The 25,454-nt window shown below is 45.2% G+C and overlaps 2 protein-coding genes across 5 annotated transcripts; one reads left to right on the forward strand and one right to left on the reverse strand.

The window, feature by feature from the left end:
• Positions 1-858: 858 nt before the first annotated feature.
• On the forward strand, positions 859-21,286 carry VDAC2 (voltage dependent anion channel 2). Of its 3 annotated transcripts, none has more exons than XM_069461170.1 (10): positions 3,785-4,180; positions 4,386-4,440; positions 5,458-5,526; positions 6,344-6,393; positions 9,848-10,000; positions 10,097-10,149; positions 10,597-10,824; positions 11,947-12,097; positions 18,931-18,988; positions 20,599-21,286. In XM_069461170.1, the coding sequence occupies exons 2-10, from the start codon at positions 4,410-4,412 to the stop codon at positions 20,688-20,690; spliced, it is 885 nt and encodes a 294-aa protein (XP_069317271.1). In that variant the 5' UTR covers positions 3,785-4,180; positions 4,386-4,409; the 3' UTR covers positions 20,691-21,286. The 3 variants fall into 3 exon arrangements, with proteins under 3 accessions (XP_069317273.1, XP_069317271.1, XP_069317272.1); XM_069461171.1 differs by having other exon boundaries at positions 3,785-3,958; XM_069461172.1 differs by lacking the exons at positions 3,785-4,180; positions 4,386-4,440; positions 5,458-5,526; positions 6,344-6,393 and adding an exon at positions 859-891 and having other exon boundaries at positions 20,599-20,752.
• A 1,739-nt stretch (positions 21,287-23,025) lies between these two features.
• COMTD1 (catechol-O-methyltransferase domain containing 1) lies at positions 23,026-25,218 on the reverse strand. 2 transcript variants are annotated; one of them, XM_069460451.1, is made up of 7 exons: positions 25,114-25,218; positions 24,819-24,946; positions 24,476-24,581; positions 24,274-24,392; positions 24,143-24,197; positions 23,725-23,858; positions 23,026-23,494 (listed from the first exon to the last, which is right to left on the reverse strand). In XM_069460451.1, exons 1-7 carry the CDS (start codon positions 25,205-25,207, stop codon positions 23,342-23,344), a joined length of 789 nt encoding a protein of 262 aa, XP_069316552.1. In that variant the 5' UTR covers positions 25,208-25,218; the 3' UTR covers positions 23,026-23,341. The 2 variants fall into 2 exon arrangements, with proteins under 2 accessions (XP_069316552.1, XP_069316550.1); XM_069460449.1 differs by having other exon boundaries at positions 23,365-23,494; positions 23,725-24,025.
• Positions 25,219-25,454: the final 236 nt, after the last annotated feature.

Here is a 25,454-nt window from a genome sequence, read left to right on the forward strand (position 1 = left end):
ACTAATGCTCTGTCTGTACCTCACTTGACCTCCCGTCAGCACGTGACACCGTTGAGCACCCCTCCTCCACCCAGTGCTCTCCCCCTTTGGCTTCCATGAAAGTACTCCCTCCGGAGTTCTCTTCCGTCCTCCCGGCTGGCTCTTCTTGGTCAGTTTTCTCATCAGCTCCTCCCCTGTTGCTTGCCCCCAAACACCAACGCTCCCCATGGCCTTGTCCTCAGACTTCTACTGTCCTTATTCCTGTCCCATCTCTCACTGACCTCAATCACACCCGAGGTTAGTCGTAATTAAACTAAAATTTGCACACCCATCCCTCCTACCCAGACTTCTCTCTGCAGCTTCATAACTGTCTATTGGACAACTCCATTCAGATGCGGGCCCTGGCTCCTCATTGTCATCTGAAATGGAATCATCCTCTTTGCCCTCACACCCACCCCTCTTCCCGACAACCTTCCCACAGTGAGTGGAACCGCTGTCCTCCCCATTACTCATGTCAGAAATGCTGCTCCCAGCCACCCTGGACTCCTCCTCGCCTGCTGTTTTCAGGGCCTTCAGCATTTGGCTCCAGCCAATGTCTTCAGTCTAATTTCTCTCACGTTTTTCTATAGGTTGTTCCAGCTTGACTTATTTACATGTGGATTTCAAACAATTCTTGCCACTTCAAGCACCCCTCTGGCTTTGCACATGCATCTTTGTAGAATTTTGCCTTTCCATCCTCCACCTGTTGGCTTTCTATTATAGTTTTCATAAGTCCTGTGTTCAAACTTTAGTGCAAGTGACTCCTCAGTCTGACTGTGCCCACAGTTCTCTGTACTTATACCTCAGAATTGTATGTGCAAGAGTGGGATGTGATGGTGCATGCCTATAATCCCAGCTATTAGGGAGGCTGAGGCAAGAAGATTGCTTAAATTCGTGAGTTTGAGACCAGCCTGGGCAGCACAGTGAGACCCCACCTCAGAAAAAGTTGTATTTACAACTGTTGAGCTCATCTCTCCCATTCCCCATCTTTTGTTGGGGGACAGTTCTCCACAGTGTTTCTACACATCATACGGCAGCTTTTATCTCAGACTATCTTTCCAAGGATGCTTACATAACAAACAGCCTGGGAAGACAGATAGTCTATCTCTGGGGCAGAAAACACATTTTATTTTCTGAGCAGTACAAAAATTTCTCCCTCTGGCTGGGCCTGGTGGCTCACGCCTGTAATCCTAGCACTCTGGGAGGCCAAGGCGAGAGGGTAGCTGGGACTACAGGCACGTGCCGCTGTACTCAGCTATTTCTTCTATTTTTAGTTGTTTGCCTAATTTCTTTCTATTTATAGTAGAGACGGGGTCTCACTATTGCTCAGGCTGGTCTCAAACTCGGGAGGCTGAGACAGGAGGATTGCTTGAGCCCAGGAGTTTGAGGTTGCTGTGAGCTAGGCTGACACCATGGCACTGTAGCCCAGGCAAGAGAGTGAGACTCTGTCTCAAAAAAAAAAAGAAAAGAAAAGAAAAAAAAAGTTCTCCCTCTGGGGCAAAGTTGGGCAGGTTTGTTAGCAGCCCCTTATAAGAGAAGTTTTCCTGAGCTCTGGATTCCTCAGCTGTGACACAAACACATAGTGTGCACAGCATCTACCTAAAGGGCTCTACATTACTCCTGTGGGACGTAGAGGACAGGGGGAACTGAGACAAACATGAAGCTGATCCCGTCTGCTGTGCCACAAGTAATAGAGTCCTCTGTTTTTGACTCACGAGTTTCATGTCTTCTGCCAGCATCTATGAACCTCTGAAACTATGACAGACTAACTTGCTAGCTTGCAAGTAGGGCGAAATTTTGGACCCATCACAGTTCTTGATACCTTTTCATACAGTTGACTGTAAGTGCCTTGAGAGCAGGGATGGTGTCTCAATGGACTTTGCTTCCCCTGTGGGTGACACAACATAGTTGCTCAATAAGTGGCAGCTGCCACTAATTCGGCTTTGTTCTAAAGGACTTTGGGTGTAATCATTCAGATATATCTACTGAGCTCCACTTTGGAAAAAATTGCCATGATTCCTTGTCTAGCCACAGACCTTCTTTCCCTGGTCATTAGGTATCGTGTACATTCCTTGGGTTTGCAGAGGATGAAGCCTCAGTGTCAGAGAAAGTAGTTCTCAGGGGGCTAAAACTTGCTACAGATAATTCACAATGTGAGTAGCCCCCGTTGCAGGTAATAGAGATGACTAATTTAGCAGACTGGGTTTTTCTGGGAGGTGGTGTGTTGTGATGAAGTTGGGATGGGGATGTCAGTCTATGCCATTCGTCTCATAATAGCATCAAACATAGCCAGAGCAGACCAGTACCCAGGGAAGCCACGCTGATTACAGACAGACCTGTCTGAGCTTGAATGAAGGAGTGAATCAGGGCTTCTAGTGCCTGATCTCTTAGAAGCAAAGACTTTTCCCTTCTTCTAACTTTTTACAACATGAGTAAGCCCAGCCACCATCAGGCAAGACTACTGGCTGGGCTTGCTCATGGCAGGGGAATTACCAGGTTGCAGCTTTAATTTCTGGATTTTGAATTGTAGAAGCCCATTTAGCCATCCTTTTCCTGGTTTAGGAAGACGGTAGAACCTTGACAGTGTTTGAGCAGCTGGCTTTCTGATGGCTGATGGCTATTAAAGATCACCTCATCTCATTTAAATTTGTCATTTTAGAGATGAGAAAACTGGATAAATTCCTGAGATAGGTGATTGATTCCAGGGTCCTAATTCACCCCAGTTCTATTTCATTAGACTGCTCATTTTACCTTCTTCCCTTGGCTCTGTCAAAAGGCAAAATTACAACAAATTTAAAGATCTTAATTGGCTTTTATTTGCGATTCCAGAATTGGGCAACACTTCATTCTACAAAATAGAATGAGTGTTCTGATGAGGAAAGTGGAGGAGGTTGGTTTTATGGATAGAAAAGGGCTGAGGAAACCAGAAACAGAAAGCAAAAAGTGGACTGGTCGGTTCAGTCACTTTTTAAACCATAAGGGACTTCCTTATCATGCCAGCTAAAACTGGCTTGTTTGAGGATTTTGCTAGCATCTCTTTCTCCTGATTTCTTCTGAGGTCAGACAAACATCTTAGTTTGGCTTGGTGGTACTGCAGCATGAGTCATACCATTTTAGTTTGGTCTGTTGGGCCTAGTGCAGGAGGAGCTCAGTCCAAACTAATATGGTTTCCTATAAATTTCATTTAACAGCTCCCTCCCACTTTCTGCACTTCCAGAGAACCTGGGTGCGGCATTCTCATGCCTGCTCAGCATGACTCCTACGTTTTCTCCAGGCCTCCCATCCAGAGGAGGCTAAGACAGCTACGGTTCTGTGCATGTGCAAAGCATTCCCATGCCTGAGTGGGGAGGAGGCCGGGGAAGAGGCGTGAATGGGGGAAGGGGCACCCTGAAATCGGCTCAAGTTTATTTAGGAAGCAGCAACTCCGAGAGCCTCTCGGGTGCGGAGTCCAGCCCAACGCGGGAATTACACTTTGGTGGGAAGGGGGCGAAGGCACGAAAGGCAGGCACGAGGGGCTGGAGATGGCGCCCCTGGACTTGGAGAGAGAAACGGTCTTCCAGAAGCGCATGCTGCACTAGCTCAGGGAAGAGGTGGGTAACGCCCAGCCGACCCCAACAGGCGCCCCACACGTGAGACTGTTTCTGTGGGGACCAGCATCAACGCCGACAGGGAGTTAGAGGGATGTACGTGCTCCAGCTCAGCGCAGCCGCGCCCTGCCCCGCCCGTGACGCGCTCGCGCGGGGTCTCCGCCCCATCCCCCTCCCGCGCGGTCCCGCCGCGCTGCCGCCGCCGTTCCCCGCCCCCTCGCTTATGGGGCTGCCCTGGTAGCTGCCTGACCCCGGGCCCGGCGGCTTTTGCCTTCCCGGCCCCCGCCGAGGGACGAAGGCAGTCCACCCCGGGGGCAGGGGTGCCCTTGGTCCACGTGGCCGTTCCGGACCAGGCTGGAGTGGGCAGCGGGCGGCGCTGTGGGGACAGGCGCGCCGGACAGCCCGGGGGGCAGCGGCGGGGTCCTGGCGTGGGGAGGACAGGGTTGCGGCGGGCGGAACGGTGTCTCCTTCACTTCGCCCTCCAGCCGCGGCTGCTGCAGCCCGACCACGAGCGAGCCGAGCGGCCTGAGCTGCGAGCGGAGCGGCGGCGGCGGCCCCCTTCAGGAGACCACCAGGTACCGCCGCGCCCGCCTCACGCCGACCGAGGGGCCTAGGCCGCGGCGGTCAAGCAGGAGGCCTGAGCCAACTCAGGGTCGGCCCTGGCTCCCTAAGATGGCCGCGCTGCCCCGCGGCCCCTCGCCCCTGTCTGTCCGAGACCTCCTTTCGGCCCTTTGGCCCGCCATTAACCCCCGCTGACTGCACTTCTTGTCCCTCCTGCAGATCACCTCTTCGCGCGGTCTCGCCATGGCGACCTACGGACAGACGTGCCCGCGGCGTAAGTGGAGCAGGGATCTCTGCGGGATGGGGCGGCTGTGTCCCGGCAACCCGCAATTTGTTACTCCTCCAGCTCTCCGAGGACTTGTCAGTTCGGCCCCTTTCGGTGGTCACGCCACCGCCTGACCAACTCCTTTGCCGAGGAGGGGCTGGGCTGCTGGAGTTCGGGTAGGGGGACTAGGCCCAGGGGTGTTGGTCTGTGGCTGCATTCACCTCCAGCTTTTGTGCGTGTCTTTGAGGAATTCTAAAGCAAAAACTTATTAATGGTTGAATTCTGCTTTTGGAGGATTGTATTAGTCACTTTTCTAGAGGAAGTAGTAACCTCCCTTGTGAAAACACAAGGTCATTACATGTGCTCCTAAGGGTGTGGACGTGCTTTGCAGAATGAATGAGCTGGTGTAACAAGCTCAGATTGCTTGCCCTTAAGCAGCACTGCATTGGCCGAAGACTTGAGAGTCATATTAATATGTTTAAAGTGGCATTTGATATTTAGTTGATGTGGACACGTGAGTGAAACGTAGATGGCAGTATTTTTCCTAAGTTTCAGAATTTAAGTTACCAGAGTGTTAACGTTCCCTTCTCTTTCTCCTCCAAAATGTTTGTTTTGACCTTAGTGAGGATACTAACGGATATCAGCGCAGAGGGCCTAGACTCAGATTTTGGTTTTAGTTAACTAAGGTCATATATATACACACTCCCGATTGATTCTTTGCACCTGTCTGGTTCTAGGAAGTGAGACTCTAGGTTCTGTAAATTTAGGAGTAGACAGTCTGTTTTTCTATTTTGGAAGGAATTTCCCAAGTTTATAAATCACTATGCTTATTTATTTTAGAAATAAGCTTTTGTTGGGGCTATCTCCTTCATGGATCATTAGGGTATAATTTTATTATAGCTCCTGGTGGCATCAAAAACAAGTTGGATTGCTTGAATTTATAGATCAGCAGGGGATTACAGTCTAGTTCTTGGACAGCAAGTGGGAGAACAGGAACATTAACACTGAAATGTTTCTTTCTACCAGCAATGTGTATTCCTCCATCATATGCTGACCTTGGCAAAGCTGCCAGAGATATTTTCAACAAAGGATTTGGTAAGAACTCTTTTTAAAAAAAATTTTAGATAAAAAATGAAAATGTGTTTTTGTCTTGTTTAGAGAAATCAAATTAATCATTTCAAATTGCAAACGTATTCTTGCATTAAATCTTCTATTAGATACTTAGATTAAACTTGTGTTAAATAGTTCCATTACAGTTAATTATCCCCCCTTCACCCCAGTTTCCCACACATTTTTCAAACTATAGTTCAGGGATTTTAACCTTTCTGAAAAAGCAGCTTTGGGCTTTCATTTCCTTCAGTTACAGCTTAGACCTTGGGTGACAGGGTTATGAGGTATTACTGTTTTGTTTTTGTGGTGGTGACTCCTAATACCCTTCAGAGAGTTATGAGTTTTTTCAAGTTAATTTGCGTTTTCTTCTTGAAGTTTTTGTTCTGTGCACCCCCACTCCCCTTTAGATTATTGGAGATACGCTTTGGGATAAATATCTTAAATGTTGTGTATTATGGTAAACTGTTGGTTAACCCAAGATTTAAGTTGAATGATTTTCTAATCTGATGTTTAGGCTTAAAAGTAGTTTGAAAGCATTTGTGTGTGTGAGAGAGAGAGAGAGAGAGAGAGCGCGTGTGCGCGAGCTATATACCAAAACACTAAGCAACATAGAGATGCTGTGTCCTTTACAAGTCAGTTTACATAGAACTAATTTTTAAATTTTTCATTGAAGTATTGTGTATCAACACATACTCCCCCCTGTGAATATGAGGCATCTTGTTTTTTATGTATAGTCAACAATTGCTTGCATCTTTTATGCAAAATAATCATTTTGCTATCTTTTGCTCTCTACTTATTGAAGGTTTTGGATTGGTGAAACTGGATGTGAAAACAAAGTCATGCAGTGGTGTGGTGAGTGTTACCTATCTTATAAGTTGTAATGAACCTTTATAATTTTTCAACCCATGAAATAGTCATAACTGAAATGTACACACCTGTTTGGTCTTAAAGAAGAGTTAATTTTAAGTGATTTGCATGTTACCTGATTTATTTTGGCTTTGGATATGATTTCTGATTTTCACAGTTGACTTTTGCCATATAACTATGCCCAGAGAACTTAGGAAAGACACTGGTCATGTGGGACTCTTTACTAGTAAGATGACAAGCTTGAATTCAGAGAACCTGTTAGACATTTTTGTAATCCTTTCTCTCAGTGCCTGTCAGAGTTCTGGGCATAAAAATATTCAGTAACTTATTAATTGGACTGCACTAATCATTTATGTAATGTCCATATTCTAGCAGTCCTCCATGGAGAAGATTTCTACTTGTATTTTGTGAATTTAGGGAGTCTTGATTTGAATACTTTCAGAGAGGTTAATATTCTGGCATTTGGGTGTCTTGATCCTAGCAAACTACAAAGGGGGCAAAGTAAAATTTAATTTTGTGTAATTTTTTCTTTAGAGATTTTTGTTTTGAGATTATTTTGGGGGTGGGCATAGTGTGTGCATATTACAGTATTATGGCTTATTTTGGTAAATTCTTGCTGTGCATATAACTGGTATTTATTAAAATTAATTGTGTTATAGTTTCTTAATGTCTAGACTTGTTGGGTTTCTGGGGTTTTATATTGATTGTGTCTGTCCTTTGGTTTCTTTGGTCTGAACGGAAGCCTGAGTAGTTGTGATTGAATGACTTACTTGGTCAAGTTAACAGGTTACAGAGCAAAGATTTGGTGATTGTTTTTGTGTTCCCACTGTTAATCTGTAGAGGGCCCTTATTTGTAAACACTTGCTGTGTATTTGTTGAAACACAAAAAAGGCCTTCTAAAAAAGACTCAAGCCATGGGTTTAAAAAACTCACTTTTTAGTTGGAGAGACAAAATAAACTTTAAACTGGGAATAATCAGAGAATTATATCAGTTACTAGATTTTTTCCAACAATTTGAGTATTGATTTTTTTTTTTTTTAGGTTTTTTTTTTTTTTTAGACTGTTGGAAAGGAAATTATTGTGTATACAGTTAGGGAAAGTTTTATGGAAGTAGGTTTAAGATCATGAAGGATGTTAGGAGCTTGATTAGATACAGTATGTTTTTGTTTACATTAAATGTATATAATTCAACAATCATGGTACTGATCCTGTAATATGTACCTGGCCCCAAATAAGTTCTATTAACACCTGGCTCTATTTTCTTACCTGAACTGCAGAGAATTCAGGCCTCTCCAGAATGTAGAAGCCAAAATGTCTGGTGATGGAGTGAAGGGTATGAGCTCCACCATTGGAGTCATCTGGTCCAATTCTGGTCCCACAGGGTGATGTTGGCTTTGTTTCTTGAGGATTTTTTGGCATGTATATAGACTGGCTCTTGATCTATGTGCTGATGGATGGCAGTGGGTGGGGCCTAAAGAGTCATTAATCAATGTCACTTGGAATTAAGAATAGCTACTCACATACATTCCCCATTCAAACCATCTTCTAGAAGAACATGCTCCATATATGTCAATTTGATAGTGCTTTCCTTTTGTGTAGAGTATATGAAAATGTGCAAAACTTTCAACGTGTCAGTTCAGTTTAATCTTCCAGAGGCTTTGTAATTACAGTTGGCGGAAATGGACCCAAAAATGTTAAATGTCTTCCTTGGCATTGTTTATTTAGTAAATGACACCCAAAACTGGAGGCCAGAACTACTAGTTTTATATCCCGTGTTCTTTCCTAACATAATCTAGTGCTTTTTAGTGTGGGTATTGAGTGCTGTGCTTTCACTTGAAATTCTTGTTAGCGAAAGCATGTAATTTTAGGAGATTGTATAATACATAAGACCTAAAGATTTGTGTCTGTTTAACTGCAGAACAATAGTTACACAAATGCTCTATTTTCTAAGTGAAGGATAACTGGCCTTTCCCTCTATTGATACAGTTTTTGGTATTTCCTCACTCTGCAGGTATCACAATTTCTGGTTGAAGTCTCTTTATTTTTCCAGATCAGCCACCTTGGCTTTCCAGTGGTCAGAGGGTAGAGCCATCATTGGTAGACAAATTAAAATGCCAGAGGGCATTTTAATCTTTTAACTTGGAAGATTTCAGTTGCCTGCCTATATACTGAGCTGTGTAAGATCATTAGATTTTTGGGTTATCTGCAGCAGATTTTAAATTTCAGATAAGCTCTCCATATTCCTTCCTTTTCATTTGGTGTGCAGTTAGGGATTGGCAAATTATTTATATTTGCTACAAACACAATATGCACTTCTGATTGATTCTGGTATTAGATTATTTTTTCTACTGATATCTGTTATATACAATGTAGTTTACATTATGTATGTTATAAACCAGCTATAGAATAAATCTCCTGTACATCCTTCCACCTTTTTTTTTTTTAAATGAGAATATGAAAAGTAGTTGAAAAGGCATGAAACCTGGTGAAGACTTTTTGTTCAGAAAAACAGAATACTGAGATTATCAAAGAATTTTTTTTTTTTTTTTTTTTTTGAGACAGAGTCTCGCTTTGTTGCCCAGGCTAGAGTGAGTGCCGTGGCGTCAGCCTAGCTCACAGCAACCTCAAACTCCTGGGCTTAAGCGATCCTACCGCCTCAGCCTCCCGAGTAGCTGGGACTACAGGCATGCACCACCATGCCCGGCTAATTTTTTCTATATATATATTTTTAGCTGTCCATATAATTTCTTTCTATTTTTTTAGTAGAGATGGGGTCTCGCTCTTGCTCAGGCTGGTCTCGAACTCCTGAGCTCAAACGATCCGCCCACCTCGGCCTCCCAGAGTGCTAGGATTACAGGCGTGAGCCACCACGCCCGGCCAGAATTTTTTTAAAAAATGTCTTGTTCATGGCATGGACTGCCACTGTGGGGTGCTTTCCCTTTATGAGTTTTCAGGAAACATTTCATAATAGTTTCAGTCTCAGTTGTTATAAACTGATTTTCGTGATGAGATTTGTTATGAACCATACTGATCTATGTAGTATTTCATTCAATCAAGTATAATAGATTGGATGCAGTGCCAAAATACCCATTTTTCCCCATCAATTTTTTTGAATCCCAAATAAAATCACTTTAGCAGAAGTTTCCCTAAAAGGTGTACAGTTCACTTGAGAAATAAGTACAGGTTAACTTGTGATTGGTTGGAAATGTCAGCTGTGTAAGCAAGGTAGCAGTCAGTGCTGAAAGGCTAATTTGTCACTCTTGTACGTGCTTACAGAGTGGCACAGTATAGAGGGTTATGAGTATCCAAAAAGCTAGAAAAAGGAGGATTAGTGAAATTGTCAAATGTTTCAGTGGGGGTTTTTTGTCTGTGTGAGCTAAGACAGTGGATTCTTTTAGGCTTACAAGAGAGTTCATGGCGTTATTTATTGTCTTGTTAGGAATTCTCAACATCTGGTTCATCTAACACAGACACTGGTAAAGTTACTGGGACCTTGGAGACCAAATATAAATGGTGTGAGTATGGTCTGACTTTCACAGAAAAATGGAACACTGATAACACTCTGGGAACAGAAATTGCGATTGAAGACCAGGTAACATTTTGAAAATGTGCTTTAGTATTAATTTTTATTTTTGTATTTCAAAAAGGAAATAAAGCTGAAAACAAGTTCTTTTTCTTTCAAAATTAGATTTGTCAAGGTTTGAAACTGACATTTGATACTACCTTCTCACCCAACACAGGGTAAGCATAGACATTTTATCTGTATTACATCAAAAAGCATTCTTTTGTATATGTGGGAAAGATGCACATTTATTATTTGATACCTTAAAGCTGTCTTGTGGTGGTGAATCTCTGCTTTTGGAACACTATGGTTGCTGTCATTGGCTTGTCTTCCAATATTTGCCTCTTCCTTGTGGCACTAACTTGGGTAATTTACATGTTTCTAATAGGCTTTTATGACTGATTGCTAGAGCTACAAAGCAGTCTTCTTATGATGGTTGTAGTCCAGTTATCGCATGTGGTCTTGTTTTCATTGTGCTGTTTTTTACCTGTGTGATTGTGTTGCTGCTTTTTTTACTTCCTGGTCATACTGTGTTCATTGAAGTCTGTTTTGTGCTTTCTGTAGAAGTTATGTATACAAATCTTTCCCACTGGCATCTGTTTTAAGTCAGTTTGTTCTTTTTCCAGAAAGAAAAGTGGTAAAATCAAGTCCTCTTACAAGAGGGAGTGTATAAACCTTGGTTGTGATGTTGACTTTGATTTTGCTGGACCCGCAATCCACGGTTCAGCTGTCTTTGGTTATGAGGGCTGGCTTGCTGGGTACCAGATGACCTTTGACAGTGCCAAATCAAAGCTGACAAGGAATAACTTTGCTGTGGGCTACAGGACTGGTGATTTCCAGCTACACACTAATGTGTAAGTATTTCTTTCATAGGCTATTATTATGTAGGCTCTCAGGATGGTATTTGATGTTTCCTGTCATCTCTTATTAATCTGGGTACAACCTAAAGGATTTTTTTGTAACATAAAACAATTATCCTCAAAAGTGTATAGTAAAGAACATTAGTCTGACCTTTGGTGCAGAGAGGATAAATGATTATTTCCTGAGGCTTGATGTGCTTTGTATTTTCTGAGATCAGATGAGATTGGGAATGTTTAGGGTGGTATGGCTGTAGACTCTTTTATTTTGAGACAAGGTCTTGCTCTGTCACCCAGGCTAGCTGCAACCTCAAACTCCTGGCCTCAAGTGATCCTCAGCCTCCCGAGTAGCTGGGACTACGGGCGTGTGCCACCCCACCCAGCTAATTTTTCTATTTTTTGTAGAGACAGGGTCTCACTCTTAGGCTGATCTCGAACTCCTGACCTCAAGCGGTCCTCCTGCCTCAGCCTCCTAAAGTGCTAGGATTACAGGTGTGAACCACCATGCCAGGCTGCTTTGTACTTTTAGAATAGACATTAGACGTTGGCAGACTGCTACCAGTGCATTCGTTTGACTTACCTGTGATGTGTGGGGTGCTGATTTGATAGGATTGTCTAAAGTGTATAGTGTTTTTACCTAACCCAAGTTAGATAGATGTATGGAAAGGACTTAAAAAATTTTTTTTCCATTATAAAAACAATGCATTGATAAATAACAGAGAAGCACAAGGAAGAAAACATTTCCTGTAGTCCTACCAGCTGGGTATATAATCTTTGTTAATGTTTTGATGTTTCACCTTTGTGTGTATGTGTATAAAATACATACCCAAAAGGCTGTTTGATAACCCTTTTTCTCTTATTTAATACATTTTGATAATTTTCCTATAGCATGTATTTTACAACATGTTAGTGGCGGAGTGGTAATTTCACTGGGTGGATATACTACTATGGTTTAGTTTGTCAATCCCCTGTATTGGGTGCAGTTTGGGAAAAGACCTTTTATAAAATTTTCAAGTTTCAGTGGAACACTAAAGACCCACATGAGCAATGGCTTTTATTTAAATGTAATGCTACAAATCATTGTCTATTCTAGATCTACTAATTTGAAATATCTTATAGCAATGATGGGACAGAATTTGGAGGATCAATTTATCAGAAAGTATGTGAAGATCTTGATACTTCGGTAAACCTTGCTTGGACATCAGGTACCAACTGCACTCGATTTGGCATTGCAGCTAAATATCAGTTGGATCCCACTGCTTCCATTTCTGTGAGTACTTCTGATGGCTTAGAATGGGGGTTGGGTTGTGGGCATTAATCTTTGGCTATATTGAATTGTGTTGAAGATTAGAACTGTGATTCACACAATCCTCAGTTTACAGATAGACTGGGATAAGAATTTAGAATGCTGCTTTTTCTATGGAGACAGTGTTAGAGGTTTGATTTCCAGGCCAGGCCACAGGAGTTTGTGTAACCTCAAAAGCTGCTGAACTAGTATTGATAATAATAACCCTGAGCCCCAAGCCTGTCTAAGCCCAGGTATAGTCAGTGTTTTGGGCCTGAGCAGTTTTTATTCATGTTGGGGAATAATAGTACTTTATTACTTTGTCTTTTTATTGTGTATGAAATATCTTTAGATTTGATCTGAGGGGTCATTGATACACAGGTCATTTTGCAGGTAAAGAAACTGAAGCTTGGCTAGGAAAAAGACTTATCACTGATCAGGAGGTGGGAGGTAGACTCAGGCCTAGACCCCATGTCTTTTTCTTTTTTTTTTTTTCTATTTTTTTAATTTTCCTTTACTTCTTTTTCTGTCTTCCCTAAGGAAATAAGATCCCATGTCTTTTGATTTCAGTCCCATCTAGGGTGAGCAGCTCATCCCACTTTGCCCGGAACTGCCCCCTAAAAGTTTTGCATCCCTGAGGACTTTCCCTGTCCTTCCCAATCCCGTGCAAACTGGGATGGTTGGCCACCCTAGTCCTGTCCTTAGGCCCTTTCTGCTGTTTATTCCTTCAGCTATAGTGGGTTGACTAAGGGAGTGCAGTATGAGGGTGCAGAGGGGCTGGCTTCAATTTCAGGCAGATCAGCAGCTGTTCTTGTGTGTCAATTGCTTACTGGTCAGGGACTGCCTGTACTGTATGTACTAGGAATGAAAGAAAGGTAAGCCATCCATGAGAGTTATTTCTGTTACATAAAGTGCTCTTCATTCCTGAGGACAATATGTTTTGATAATTTAGGCATTTAAGTTTTAGCCCCAATCTTGTTTTTTAGCATGGTTGTAATCAGAACGAGAAGCAGCCAGAATGCTATTCTCATTGGCAAGGCAATGATGCATTTATTTTTCCGTTCCCTGTTTCTAACTTCACTATAGAAAAAATCCTCAGGACTCACACTATCTCTGGTAGTTGTATGGCTGTTCTCTTGTATGTGTCTGTGGTACCACCACAGATTCAATGCCAGTGAAAGAAACATCTCTCAGCTACTGTTAATGTTTAAAATGGGAAGGCAGCTTGGTCCCTGTGTGTCATTGAGCAACTCCTGGGAATTAGTCTGGAAACATATCTAGCATTTCCCACCTAAGTAGTGTTGCCTGTCACCCCAGTTCAGCAGTACCCAGAATCATTGCTTAATGCTTCTTGTGACACTATGAAATATATATTTGGTCTTTCTTCCATTTCTTGGCATACAACTCCTAAAGTCCTTGGAATCTCCAAAGTGTTAAGTGTCCTTTTGTATGCTAATGAGTTGAGTGATGGCTAGCCACCTCTATGTGGCTTCAGGATGGGGCTGATCACTGGAAAGACCTTGGTTATTAGAGGGTTGGGACTTTCAACTCCACCCCCCAACCTATGGAGAGCGGAAAGGGGCTGCAGGTTAAGTTGACCACCAGTGGCCAGTGGCTCAATCAGTCATGCCCAAGTAATGAAGCCTCATGAAAACCCACAAGGATAGGGTTCACTGAGCTCTGGATAGCTGAAACACATGGAGGTTCCTGGAGGTTGGTGCCCAGGAGAGGGCATGGGAGCTCCTTGCCCCTTCCCACATGCTTGCCTTATGCATGTCTCCATCTGTATCCTTTGTAGTATCCTTTTTAAAAACTGGTAAATGTAGGTAAAGTGTTTCACTGAGTTCTGTGAGCCACTCTAGCAAATAAATTGAACCCAAAGGGGGTTGTGGGAACCCTCATTTATAGCCTCTGGGTCAGAAGCACAGGTAAAACAATCTGGGGCTTGCAGTTGGCATCTGAAGTGGGGAGAAGGACAATTTTGTGGGACTGAGCCCTTAACCTGTGGCATCTCTTGCTATCTCCAGGTAGATAGGTTCATAATTGAATTAGAGGACACCCAGCTGGGATCTGTTGCAGAATTGATTGATTGCTTCGTATGTGGAGGGATCGCCACCCCCCACATTTGGTCATAGAAGTATTCTATGTTGTGAGAGTATAGTAGGATAAACTGTTTGTTTTTTTCCCTATATCCTCTCAAAATTGGTGTCAGAATCGAGATTTGCAAGAATGATTCATGGACATGTGGTTTGGGAAGAAAAAGGATAAATGCGGGGGTGGTGAGGAACTTTTGATTCCTTTGGTGGCCACGTGGTCAGTCACCCGTGCTAGAGGGCAGCAGCTGTACTTCTCCCAGTTACTAAAGTTAAAAGTTACCAATGGAATTTAGAACTGGATCCAGCTCTGGGGGAGTTGGTTCACTGAATGCATAAGGAAGTGCAGACTAGTAAGAAAGAAGCAAAATATATAGTCCCTTGGCTATTATCTGTAATATCTAAACTGAAAGTACAAGAGAGTGCTGGGTGGGACCTTGATGCTAGCTCAAGCTCAGATTTCAGTCATCTGAGCTTTGGCCACCAGACTCAAAGCTGCCCCACTAAGGGAAAAATTATTCAGGGACAACATAAAGTACCACTAAGATGTGTGGTTACCAAGAAGGGAGTCACAGAGGGGGAATGGCAAAACCAAGTAACTATTGAACCAGAAAGTATAGTGTGAAGAAATTGTTTCATTTTGTAGAATGGTGTCATCAGCTTCCTGAGGAGCCTTTATTAAAAGGAATTCTGAGAGTAATTTGGAAACAGTATCTTTGGTTTTAAACCGTAAAGAATAGAATGGGTTTGGGTTAATGCAGGACCCACAACTCACTGTCAGTTGCAGATGGCTATGTGATCCAGATACATAGGAGGTTATTACCGAGGAAAGGGCCAGCGTGGTGGACTGGATAAAAGCCACTGTAAAATGTGCTTTATCCCAAGGAGGGAGACTGCCCAACGCCCCTATAAATAAATGCCAAGTGGAACACCCCAGGAGAAGCAGCTGATACTCTTTATATGCAAGCCATGTGGGACTGGCTTTATGATGACCAGGATATTCACCCATTGAATATGCCTGTTGCCCAGATCATGGTTAAACGGTGCCACTTTAATGTGGATAACCCCACATCACCTTACTGCTACAAAACCAAAGGGAAAAAAGTGCAAGAAGCCTTATCCAATTTGCTGTCTCAGCTTCTCCCGGTCCCTACAGATGCTGCTAATAAAAACAACCAGAGAATGGTAAAAGGCAGAGGGGATAATTAAAGGACTGATCCTAGGAAGGTGGACATATTTAAAGAAATAAGACAAAGAAAACATTGATAGGGGTGAAACTAAAAGGAAAAGAAACAGTCATGGGACACATCCTAGCAGGATGGAAGTCTTTAGATAGTTACTAAAAAATGGGATGAATAAGATAAAAATTAATGGAGTTAAAACAAAGGTCTTCATACAACACTTATTAAGGGTTGGGTGGAGGGGGTTCTAAATAAGTTTGTTGTATTTACCCCAGTTTGAAGAAATTTAAAAAGTTAGAAGGCAGAGATTACATTGAGGAAACCTGATTTTAAATTGCCCGGGGTAATAGGCTGATTAATGACGATAAAGATTGACAAATAGGCAAGGGTAGATTCTGTTGGGAAGGCAAAAAAACAAAACAACAACAAAAAAAAAACACCAAACCCTTTATTCTTACTGATATATTCTGTAATGCAACTGATTTGCACCATGATAATACTGCCATATAGTGTAATACTGTTGTGTTGGTAAGATTCAACTCCTTCATGTAACTATGATAATACTGGTATTGGGAAGTTGAATTAAAGCCTTCTCAGGATGTAATACCTATGGAAAGTGACTGTCCTGAGGAGGAACTAGATCTGGCTATCAGCTGATTTGGTGCTGACTAGTCCTGCACAAGGTACAAATAACAGATGAAGGGGGAAAAGAATAATAAAGCTAGTACAAGAATATAAAAATGTTTGTAATGGCTTCTGTCGACTTAAAGGAAGAAACCAAAGCACAAAATTATAATTTTAGAGTTTACTGGAATCAAAGTGAGGACAGTTGTCGGGGAAGGTGGGTCCAAGTAACCTTGGATATGAGCTCCCATCTGCCTTTTTATTACAAGCAGATTTTAAAGGCAAAAAGTGGGAAAGGAGTGGTTTGTCAGGAATTTTCATTGGTTTAGAGAAATAACATTGATTAGTGATTGGCTATACACTGTTCTTTTTATCACAAATTCCAGAAATGTGAAGATAATGGATGAGGGTCATATTGAGCAACATTGTGTGTTTTATCAGCTAGCCTGGAAACTATTTACTTGGAAGAAAGAACAAAATGCCTGTAAACACCCTTGGGCGTGGGTGGGGTGGGAGTGTGACTTTAGTCTAATACACCTGTGGGCCTGATAGATTTTGCATGCCTCACATTCTAGACTGTTCTGAGCTACTTGTCTTTCTCACTTGATAGCACCAAATCTATCCCTACTCCACTGGCTTCTCCAAATGATATGCATAATTGTGTTGGTACTCTTGATATATCTGTTCTGTAAATGCTACAACAAATGTAAATGCTCTCACAGATGTGATCCCTTTGCTGTAAGGGATCTATCTGTGTTTGAAACCCAGGGGGTGGCCTGTGATGTTACGATGTATGTATTTTGGGTTTCCTCCACAATTCCTGGCTCAGAGCTTCTATAACCCTTGTAATTTCCTACCTGACTAGAGCAGTAAGAGTATCTTGTGTTAAAATATTTGGCCTTTTGTCCTTGGTTGCTGAAACAGCTCCAGAGTGACAGGTGAAAAATAGTCTTTTGTTACATATAACAAGCCCCTTTCACCCTCACCTGAGCTTGTGTTAATGAAGTGATTTGTGGACAGTCCCTAGATAACCATAGGATGGGGGCTGATTGCTAGGGGAAACAGCCTTGTGTTCAGAGGTTTGGGACTCTGGTCAGGGAGGGGAGAAGGGCTGAAGGTTGAACCAGTGGCCAGTGATTTAATCAGCCACGCCCATGTAATGAAGCCTCCTTAAAAACCCAGAAGGACTGAGTTCAGGGGCCTTCCAAGGAGGTAGTCAAGAACACATCCATGTGCTGGGAGGGTGTCAGTATCACACCCAACTCCATGAGGATGTAAGCTCCTGCACGCACGACCCTTCCAGAACTTGTCCTATGTATTTATTTGTTCATCTGGATGTTCATTTATATCCTTTAAAAATATGACTGCAGTGGTGCTTGCATTTAGTCCCAGCTACTCGGAGGCTGAGGGGGGAGGATTGCTTGAGCCCAGGAGTTCAAGTTCAGGCTCTCACTATGGCCTTTTGTCCTTGGTTCCTGAAACAGCTCCAGAGTGACAGGTGAAAGATAGTCTTTTGTTACATATAACAAGTCTCTTAAAAAAAAAAAAATTGGTAAAAATTACAAGGTCCTATATAATAAACCAGCAAGTATAAGTGAGTGTTCCCTGAATGGTGTGAGCTGCTCTAGCATATTAATTGAACCCAAGGAGGGGCTCACGGAAACCTCAATTTATAGCCAGTCTGTCAGAAGCACAGGTAAAACAACCTGGAGCTTGCAATTGGCATCATAAGTGGGGGGCAGTCTTGTGGGACTGAGCCCCTCAACCTGTGGGATCTGATGCTATCTCCAGGGTAGTGCTGGGATTGAATTCAGTTAGAGGACACCCAGGCTGGTGTCTGTTGCAGAATCGATTGCTTGCTTCATGTGTAGGGAACTCATCTTGTTGTGAGAATATAGTGGGAGAAACTGAGTTTGCTTTTCCTACTCCTATCACAGTGGTTCCATGGTCAACTCCTACTGTTAAATAATAGGAACTTGTATCCAACTGTCTTGATGTTAAATATTACAAGAGTATAAACATCTAATCACTTCAAGTCTGTTTTGCTCACAGAGGCTGTTTGTCACCTTAACGTTGAGGATTAAAGTTGCCCATCTAGGCAACTTAGGCCCTGGAGATGGAGCAGGTGTCCCCATTTATAGTCATAGCCCTCTACTGTGGCCTAATGACGTTACTGGTGGTAGAGAATGGAGCTAGAAGGAGCTTCGCCTTAACATGTCTTTCTCTCCAGCGTTCCTTCCAGCCCTTGAAGGTCTATAACTAAATCCTAAGATGTTAGGATTATGCAAGGAAGGCAGGGCCCATATTGGTAAATGATGCCCCATTGGAACCTCCTCTCAAGCACAATCTGGTTACACACAAGAAACCAACAGCATTAATGAGAGGTGTGAGAATGTGAGGTAAAGGATTGTTACTTGGTCTGATTCGTTCAGAGGAAGTACTTGTCATTTGGAGATTTTTCTAACATTTATGGTTTTGATTCTTTAGGAAGAGCCCTGAAAGTAGTAATGTGTGTAACTAAGTCACAGATTTAAACGCCTTATGTTTGAAGACTAGTGTATGTCACCTCTGGTGAGCCTGGTGGACAGCCACGTTTTGGCCTTGTGCTAGACTAGACTCAACAAGGACAATTTTTATGAGAGTGCTTAGGCTCTTGTGCTATATGGGAAGTTTGAGGTCTTTGGACACATTCTAATGGATATCTGGAGTATCGTGTCCTGACAGTTTGATTTTGAGTTGAATGGAAAAGAATTAATTGCACCTGGCTTTTGTTTGGCTTAATATAAGATATTAAATTGTATTAGCACATGTGAATAAAAAAGCTGACTATGTCATAATTACATCATGGGGAAACATGAAGGGGCTTTGTCTCTCTATTCAAATATATATTTTTAACAATTGTTTTTGAATTTTATTTTAGGCAAAAGTCAACAACTCTAGTTTAATTGGAGTGGGCTACACTCAAACTCTGAGGCCTGGTAAGTATTCTTGATCAAGCAGGATTGTTTTGATAGTATTTTAAAATTATTTTTCATTTCTCAGCTTCTTATTTTGCAAACCTTTCAGCATACAGAAAAGTACAATAAATACATACTTACCTTTGCCACAATTTTTTATTCCTTTTTTGATTTTGTTTTTTGTTGGGCCATTTGGAACTTGGCAGCTATCATGGCACATCCCCCCAATGCTTCTCAGAATAAGAACCTGTGTTCTCCGTAACCACAATACTGTCATCACACCTAAGAAAGTTAGCAGTGATTCCTTGTTAATATTTAGTACCCATTCCCTATTCAGTTTCCCCACTTGTATCTGAAATGTCTTGTAGTAATTTTTATTTCATTAATCAAAGTTCACTCATTGCTTTGGTTCTGTGTGTAGTCTTGTTTACATTACATAATATTTAGAACCTTGCTGTGTTTTTTTGAGCAGTTCCTCTTGAACTTCAGTGTGTGCACCACTCACTTTGGGAGTCTTGTTAAAAGGCAGATTCTTTTTTTTTTTTCTGAGGCAGAGTCCCGCTCTGTCACCCTGGCTAGAGTGCCGTGGCATCAGCCTAGCTTAGCTCACAGCAACCTCAAACTCCTGGGCTCAAGCAATCCTTCTGCCTCAGCCTCCCAAGTAACTGGGACTATAGGCATGCGCCACCATGCCCGGCTAATTTTTTCTATATATTTTTAGTTGTCCAGCTAATTTCTTTGTATTTTTTGGTAGAGACGGGGGTCTCGTTCTTGCTCAGACTGGTCTCGAACTCCTGAGCTCAAACAATCCACCCGCCTTGGCCTCCCAGAGTGCTTAGGATTACAGGCGTGAGCCACCTCGCCCGGCCCAAAAGGCAGATTCTGATCTAATAGGTCTGGCATGAGAGGGATTCTGTATTTATAAGGAGTTCCCAGGTGGTGCCTATGTCAATGGTTCTTGGACCATTTGACTAGCAAGGTTCTAAAAAGTAGAGGGAACTTTTTCCCCCTCCAAATAGGGATTTTCCTCCAAACTTTGACTATTTTGAAACCTAAAGAAAAGTTGAAAGAATGGTCAATGAGCCCCCATATGTCCTTTCCCCACATTCACCAATTATCATATTTACCACATTTATCTCTCTGTGAACCTTTTTTTCACATATGCTTTTAAAAAATGTATGTTTTGCGGCCATATAGACACATCAGCTCTAGCATGCAGGTCCTAAGAGTAAGACATTTTTCTTTATAACCACAATACCATTGTCACATCTAAGAAAACTAACATTAATGTAATAATACCTAATATGTAGTCTATATTCAGATTTCTCCACTTGTTCCCAAATGTCTCTTTATTGTAGTTTTTTTCCCTTTTAGTCTGGATAGTATATTGAACATTATTGTATTTTCTGGAACACTTTGAACTTATCATTTATTAGCGTTTTCATGCTCTGTGACTTGGTGTCTTACCTAGGATGGTGCTTTTCCAGCCCAGTTTTTCTGATACCTCAGATCCTTCCAAGCACTGTCCGGTGGCTGGCACTAATAGGTCAACTGACAGGCAGTCTCTAGGTGGTTATTAAAGAAGACTCTGGTGTTTCAGGCACGTCATACTGGTTTGCTTTTGTTTACAGGTGTGAAGCTTACACTGTCTGCTCTGGTAGATGGGAAGAGCATTAATGCTGGAGGCCACAAACTTGGGCTTGCCCTGGAGTTGGAGGCTTAATCCAGTTGAAGAGAAACCTTTGGGAATGGAATCAGAAGATTTGGCCTTAATATACTTCTGTTGTGACCAGCAGGCTTTTTTTCCCCCAAAGAAGGTGATCAAAACAGGATGATCTAAACAAGAGCTGTATTTTAAATATTTAGACAGTTACTTGTTAGCTGGTTTCTAGTTGAATTGGTTATCTAGTTACCAATGCTGCGGTCGAGCAGTCACCTATACATTATTTAAATGTATTTAACTGTTAAATGCGCTACCCACCAATAATGAAATAGACCTTTATGAAAACTGTGCAATTGTGTGCATGTTTGTTTTTATGTTTCTTTAAACATCGAGTACTGCCATTGAATGAGATGGATCAGTGGATGTTTTAAGATGAGGTTAAAACATTTTTGTTAAATTCAGCCATCATTAGAATTACTTTTGGTATCACAGGACATTACAAATTATGAATAAAACAAGTATACATAATTAATGGCTCCAAGTATTTGCAAAGTTAAAAATTTTTGCCAGGGTCAAATCTCCCCTGTATCTAGCTAGCACTATTTTTCCAGTGAGCATTTTGCTCTTTACCTAAATCTGTGCCACAGAGTCCTCTGTGTTCTTAGAATAATTCCATGAGCTTTTAAATTAAGACTATAATAAAATAAGAGGATACATGCTTTTATACTCTTCAGTTTGTAAATTTGTACAGAATTACGTTGTATCATTGTTAACCCCAGGAAGGGTTGGAGAGTAAGTGACAAAGGAAAATGCAGGCATGGTGCTGAAAGATTATACACATCAACATCATACCCTCGTGAGCTGTTGCTACTGGAAATGAGCCAGGCCCTCACTTGCGCGGTGGAATGAGATTAGGTGTAGAGAAATGGGAGTAAGGTGTAGATAGTGTCAGCAACCTGCGGGACTGTGGGGGAGCATATGGGTCCTAGCAAGAGGTCATTGCTCATTTTCTTCCAGGCAGACACTGAAAAGCTGAGCCTAGGGTGAGAGCAGAGGCAACCCCTTCAGGGCACGTGTTCGAGGCCTTCATTTGGGCATGAGTGGTAGGCACTAATAGGTAGGTGATTCTGGTTGGAATAGCAGGAAAGACCAAGTTTTCTTGTGGGAGGAGATGGTTTGAAGGATATGATCAAAGATTAAAGAAGGGAGAGGTTTTTTCAACAATCTACAATACTAGGCCAGAAGAACAGTTTGAAGCTTGAAAGGCCCTCCCCTGACAGGTGACTAAGAGGTTGGAATTTGAACCAACTTGTTTGAGTGGGGAGCTATTGCTAGGTAAGAAGAAAAACAGATGAAAAGGTGTCCACGTAAGCTAGAAGTCTTGTACTCAGGGTGCATAAGAGAAATGTGTAGGCCAGCAGATAACTCAAACTTCAAACCACCGCTGGTGGTACCCTACAGGGAGGAAACCTGGTCTCGGGGGCCAGCTTGCCCCTTGGTCAAACAGCAGTGGTCCTCCTAGTTGTCAAGGATCTGCTTAGTAAATTGGACCTATTTGCGCATGTGTATCCTAATATGCTTTTATGAGTCGAGAGAAGGTAGGTTTACAGCCAGGGCCCTGGGGATGGTCCAAAATGCAAGTTGTATCCCAGTTACGGGATTATGAAAGTCACCAGCTGTGGGGGCTCATGTGGTTCCTGTGGCCTTGTTTTCAGCAATTTTACTGGTGCACTTCCACCACCCAGGGCTACTTGTATCCCAATGCTAATACCATTTCTGCCTGAGGCAGTGTTAGTGGCAAGAACCTGACCTTCACCTGAGAGTCAGATGAGATCTTCCTGTGGCATAGGGGAGATTTAAATGAGAGAAGCAAAACACCTGGTTGGGTGGTTGGGAGGTGTTCAGTAAAGCCTGGCTTCCTCTCCACCTCCCCTCATAGGTGGTGCTGGAAAGTGTAAAGTTCTCTTTGTCCTCTTCTAGGGAACATGCTAAACATTGCCATACAGACGGTCTGCCACGCATAGGCCTGTCTGCCTCACACCTTCCTGACCAGTGATCCCCCTCACCTTCCCTCTGGACTTCAGGGGGGAGGGCAGGATGTATATTGAAGTCAACGTCTAGGTCCTCAGGTCTAGGGCCTGGTTCTTAGACCATTCTTAGTCATGTCCATTGACTAGGGCTGCAGTACAGAGGTGGTGCTGGGAAAGCATGGGCAAACTGCCAGTAGAACTGGTGTAACCTACAAGAGTACTGACAACCTGGTCCCATGCAAGGCCTGGTCTCTCCACCAGCTGCAGTGAACAGAACTTCACTTGCCCTGAGGGAGACCAAAGGATTCTTTATCCTGCACCGGGCCTCATCTGTGGAGTGGGAGGGGGGGGGGGGGTCTCTGCCTGCTGCACGTGGCCCAGTCAATTAAAACTTTATAACCTGCTTCCTGCCAGTTGGTGGTTCCTGCGGTTGGGCCACAGCACTGGCACCTGGTGGTTCTCAGGCCTGCTCCAGGGAGGGATGAACAGCGGTGACCTCAAGGCCCTCTTTCACTGAGAAGGCTGCGCTGGGCTTCCCTCTCCATCCCTCGTTCAGCGCCATGTACCGAGGCTCAGGAGTTCGTGTGTCCCAGCCCCACTTTATTGTCGGATTTAAAACTCAGGATCAACGCCTGGGGTTCCCAGGTTCCCTCCCTCAAGCCCACTCCCTAGGGGCCAGCTCTAGATTTTGAAGGCCAAGGTGAGACCATCGCCCAGGGGCAGGAGGCTGATGTGGACCCTGACGTCCCGCCGGATGCGTTCGTTTAGGTTTCGCACGCACTCGGCCACCACGTCCCCCTTCGGAGGCTGCAGCACCTCTCCGCGCCACAGAACCTGCGGAGGAGCGGCCATCAGGAGGGGCGGGGCCTCGGAGGGAGGTGCCTGAGCAGGGGGCGGGGCGAGAGCTGGAGACCGAGGACCCAAGGGCAGGAAAGACTGGGACTCCAGGCTCCAGTCCTGCCAGGGGAGGAGCCTATGGCTGGGTGGGGCTTTGAGGCATAGGGCGGAGCCAAGGGGTAAGACTGGGACCCCGCCCCGAGAGGGGGCTAGTTTCTCCCCCTTACACTGACAACCGCGAGGACACCTCCTGATCGCAGCAGCTGCAGGCACCGCTCATAATAGGCGGTGCAGTTCTCCTTGTCCGCGTCCACCACGGCCACGTCGAAGGTGCCGGCTTCGCCGGCCGCCAGGAGCTCATCTTGCGGGGGAGGGAGGGGCAGATGCGGCTGAGTCCGCAGTCGGCGGCCGGAAGCCCCTGCCTAGGCCGGCACGGGCGCTGTGACGATGGCAGCCGGCTGGGGCAGGCCACGCAGGGGCACCGGCCCTGCCACCCTGCACGTGGCCGCATACCGTGAGGCCGGGCGGCTGCAGGGGGGGGCGCTGTCAGTGCCCTATGCCCGCCCAGCAGACCTGGTCACTAGCTCGTGCCCAGTGGCCCCGTTTGGGAAGTGGCGCCAAGGCCCTTCCTGCTGCGGTGCTCACCCAGGGTCTCCAGGGCAGGTTTCAGCCGAAGGTCGATCTTGTGCTCCACCTCGGCCTGCGGAAGGAGCGGGGTCAGCCAGCGCGCCCCCTCGCCAGGCGCGGACGGGGCCCAGGTGGCGGGGGACGCTCACCTGCCTCCACAGGGGCCGCCCCAGCTCCGGGAGCCTCGCATCCACCTCGCAGGTCACCACGCGCCCGTCTGGGTGCAGCGCTAGGGCCAACGCCAGGGCGGAGTAGCCCGTGAAAGTGCCTGGGGACGGTGATACGGGCAGGCTCAGCCGAGGGAGGGGGACAGCCCGGAGACTCCGCCCCAGTGAGGCCGGTGCGCCCTACCCAGGTCCAGCGCCTTCTTGGCCTTGACGAGCCGCGCCAGGTTGGCCAGAAGCTGGGCCTGCTCACAGGTCATCATGGACTCGCCCTGCGGCTGCTCCAGGGTCAGCTGTGTGTAGGGAGAGGGTGGCACCAGCCCAGCCAGTCTCCCCCCCTCCCCCCGCCAAGGTTCTGAAGCCCCCAGGGGACAGGCCCTCAGGGAACACAAATTAAATTGAACACCCACCGCGCCCCGCCCCAGGAAGCAGCAAGCCCAGAGAGGGCCACCGCCCAGCCGAAGGGCACAGCCACGTGGGACCCACCGGGCCCGAGAGAGACGCGCGTTCCCGCCCCCAGCCCCGCTGACCAGCCGTAGGCTCCGCAGCGCCGGGTGCTCCCGCATGGAGCGGCTCAGCAGATACTGCCACAGGGGGCTGTCCTCGGGGGGAAGCAGGCGCTGCTCTCGCCGGAATCGCCATGGGCGCCACCGTCTCCCTGCAGGGAGAGGGTGCTGGTTCAGGGCCCGCGGCTCCGGGGCGCCAGTGCTACCCAGAGCCGCGGCCGGCCACGCGGATTCGCGGGCTCTCCTCCACACCCTTCGTCCGCGCCCACTCGCCCGCCCTTGGGGGCTCCGCGGGGTGCCGCAGCCCGGCCCAGCTCACCCAGGAAGAGGCCAGTGGCGAAGGCAGCGCCCAGCGCGGCTGAGCCCAGGGCCAGCGCGGCGGGCACAGAGAGCCGGGGCACGGGCTGGGCCATGGCGCGGGCAGGAGACGGCAGGAGTGGGTGGCAGGTCACGTGCGCTGGAGCTACCTCGGCCGGCCTCTGGCCCGCAGGCCCACCCCGCTCCACGGTGTCGGGGCACTGCCCGCGGAGCCGCGGCCTCGGGCACCATCTGGCGGCCACAGCGCCTTACTGCAAGCCCTGCCGGAGCGCGCTGGGAGCCATCCGGTGGCTGCGCGCAGAACTGCGCCCCGGCCGGGAGCAGGCCCCTGACCCAGATGTG

This window comes from Eulemur rufifrons, chromosome 28 (genome assembly GCF_041146395.1).
Source record: "Eulemur rufifrons isolate Redbay chromosome 28, OSU_ERuf_1, whole genome shotgun sequence".
In the NCBI taxonomy this organism is placed as follows: Eukaryota; Metazoa; Chordata; class Mammalia; order Primates; family Lemuridae; genus Eulemur; species Eulemur rufifrons.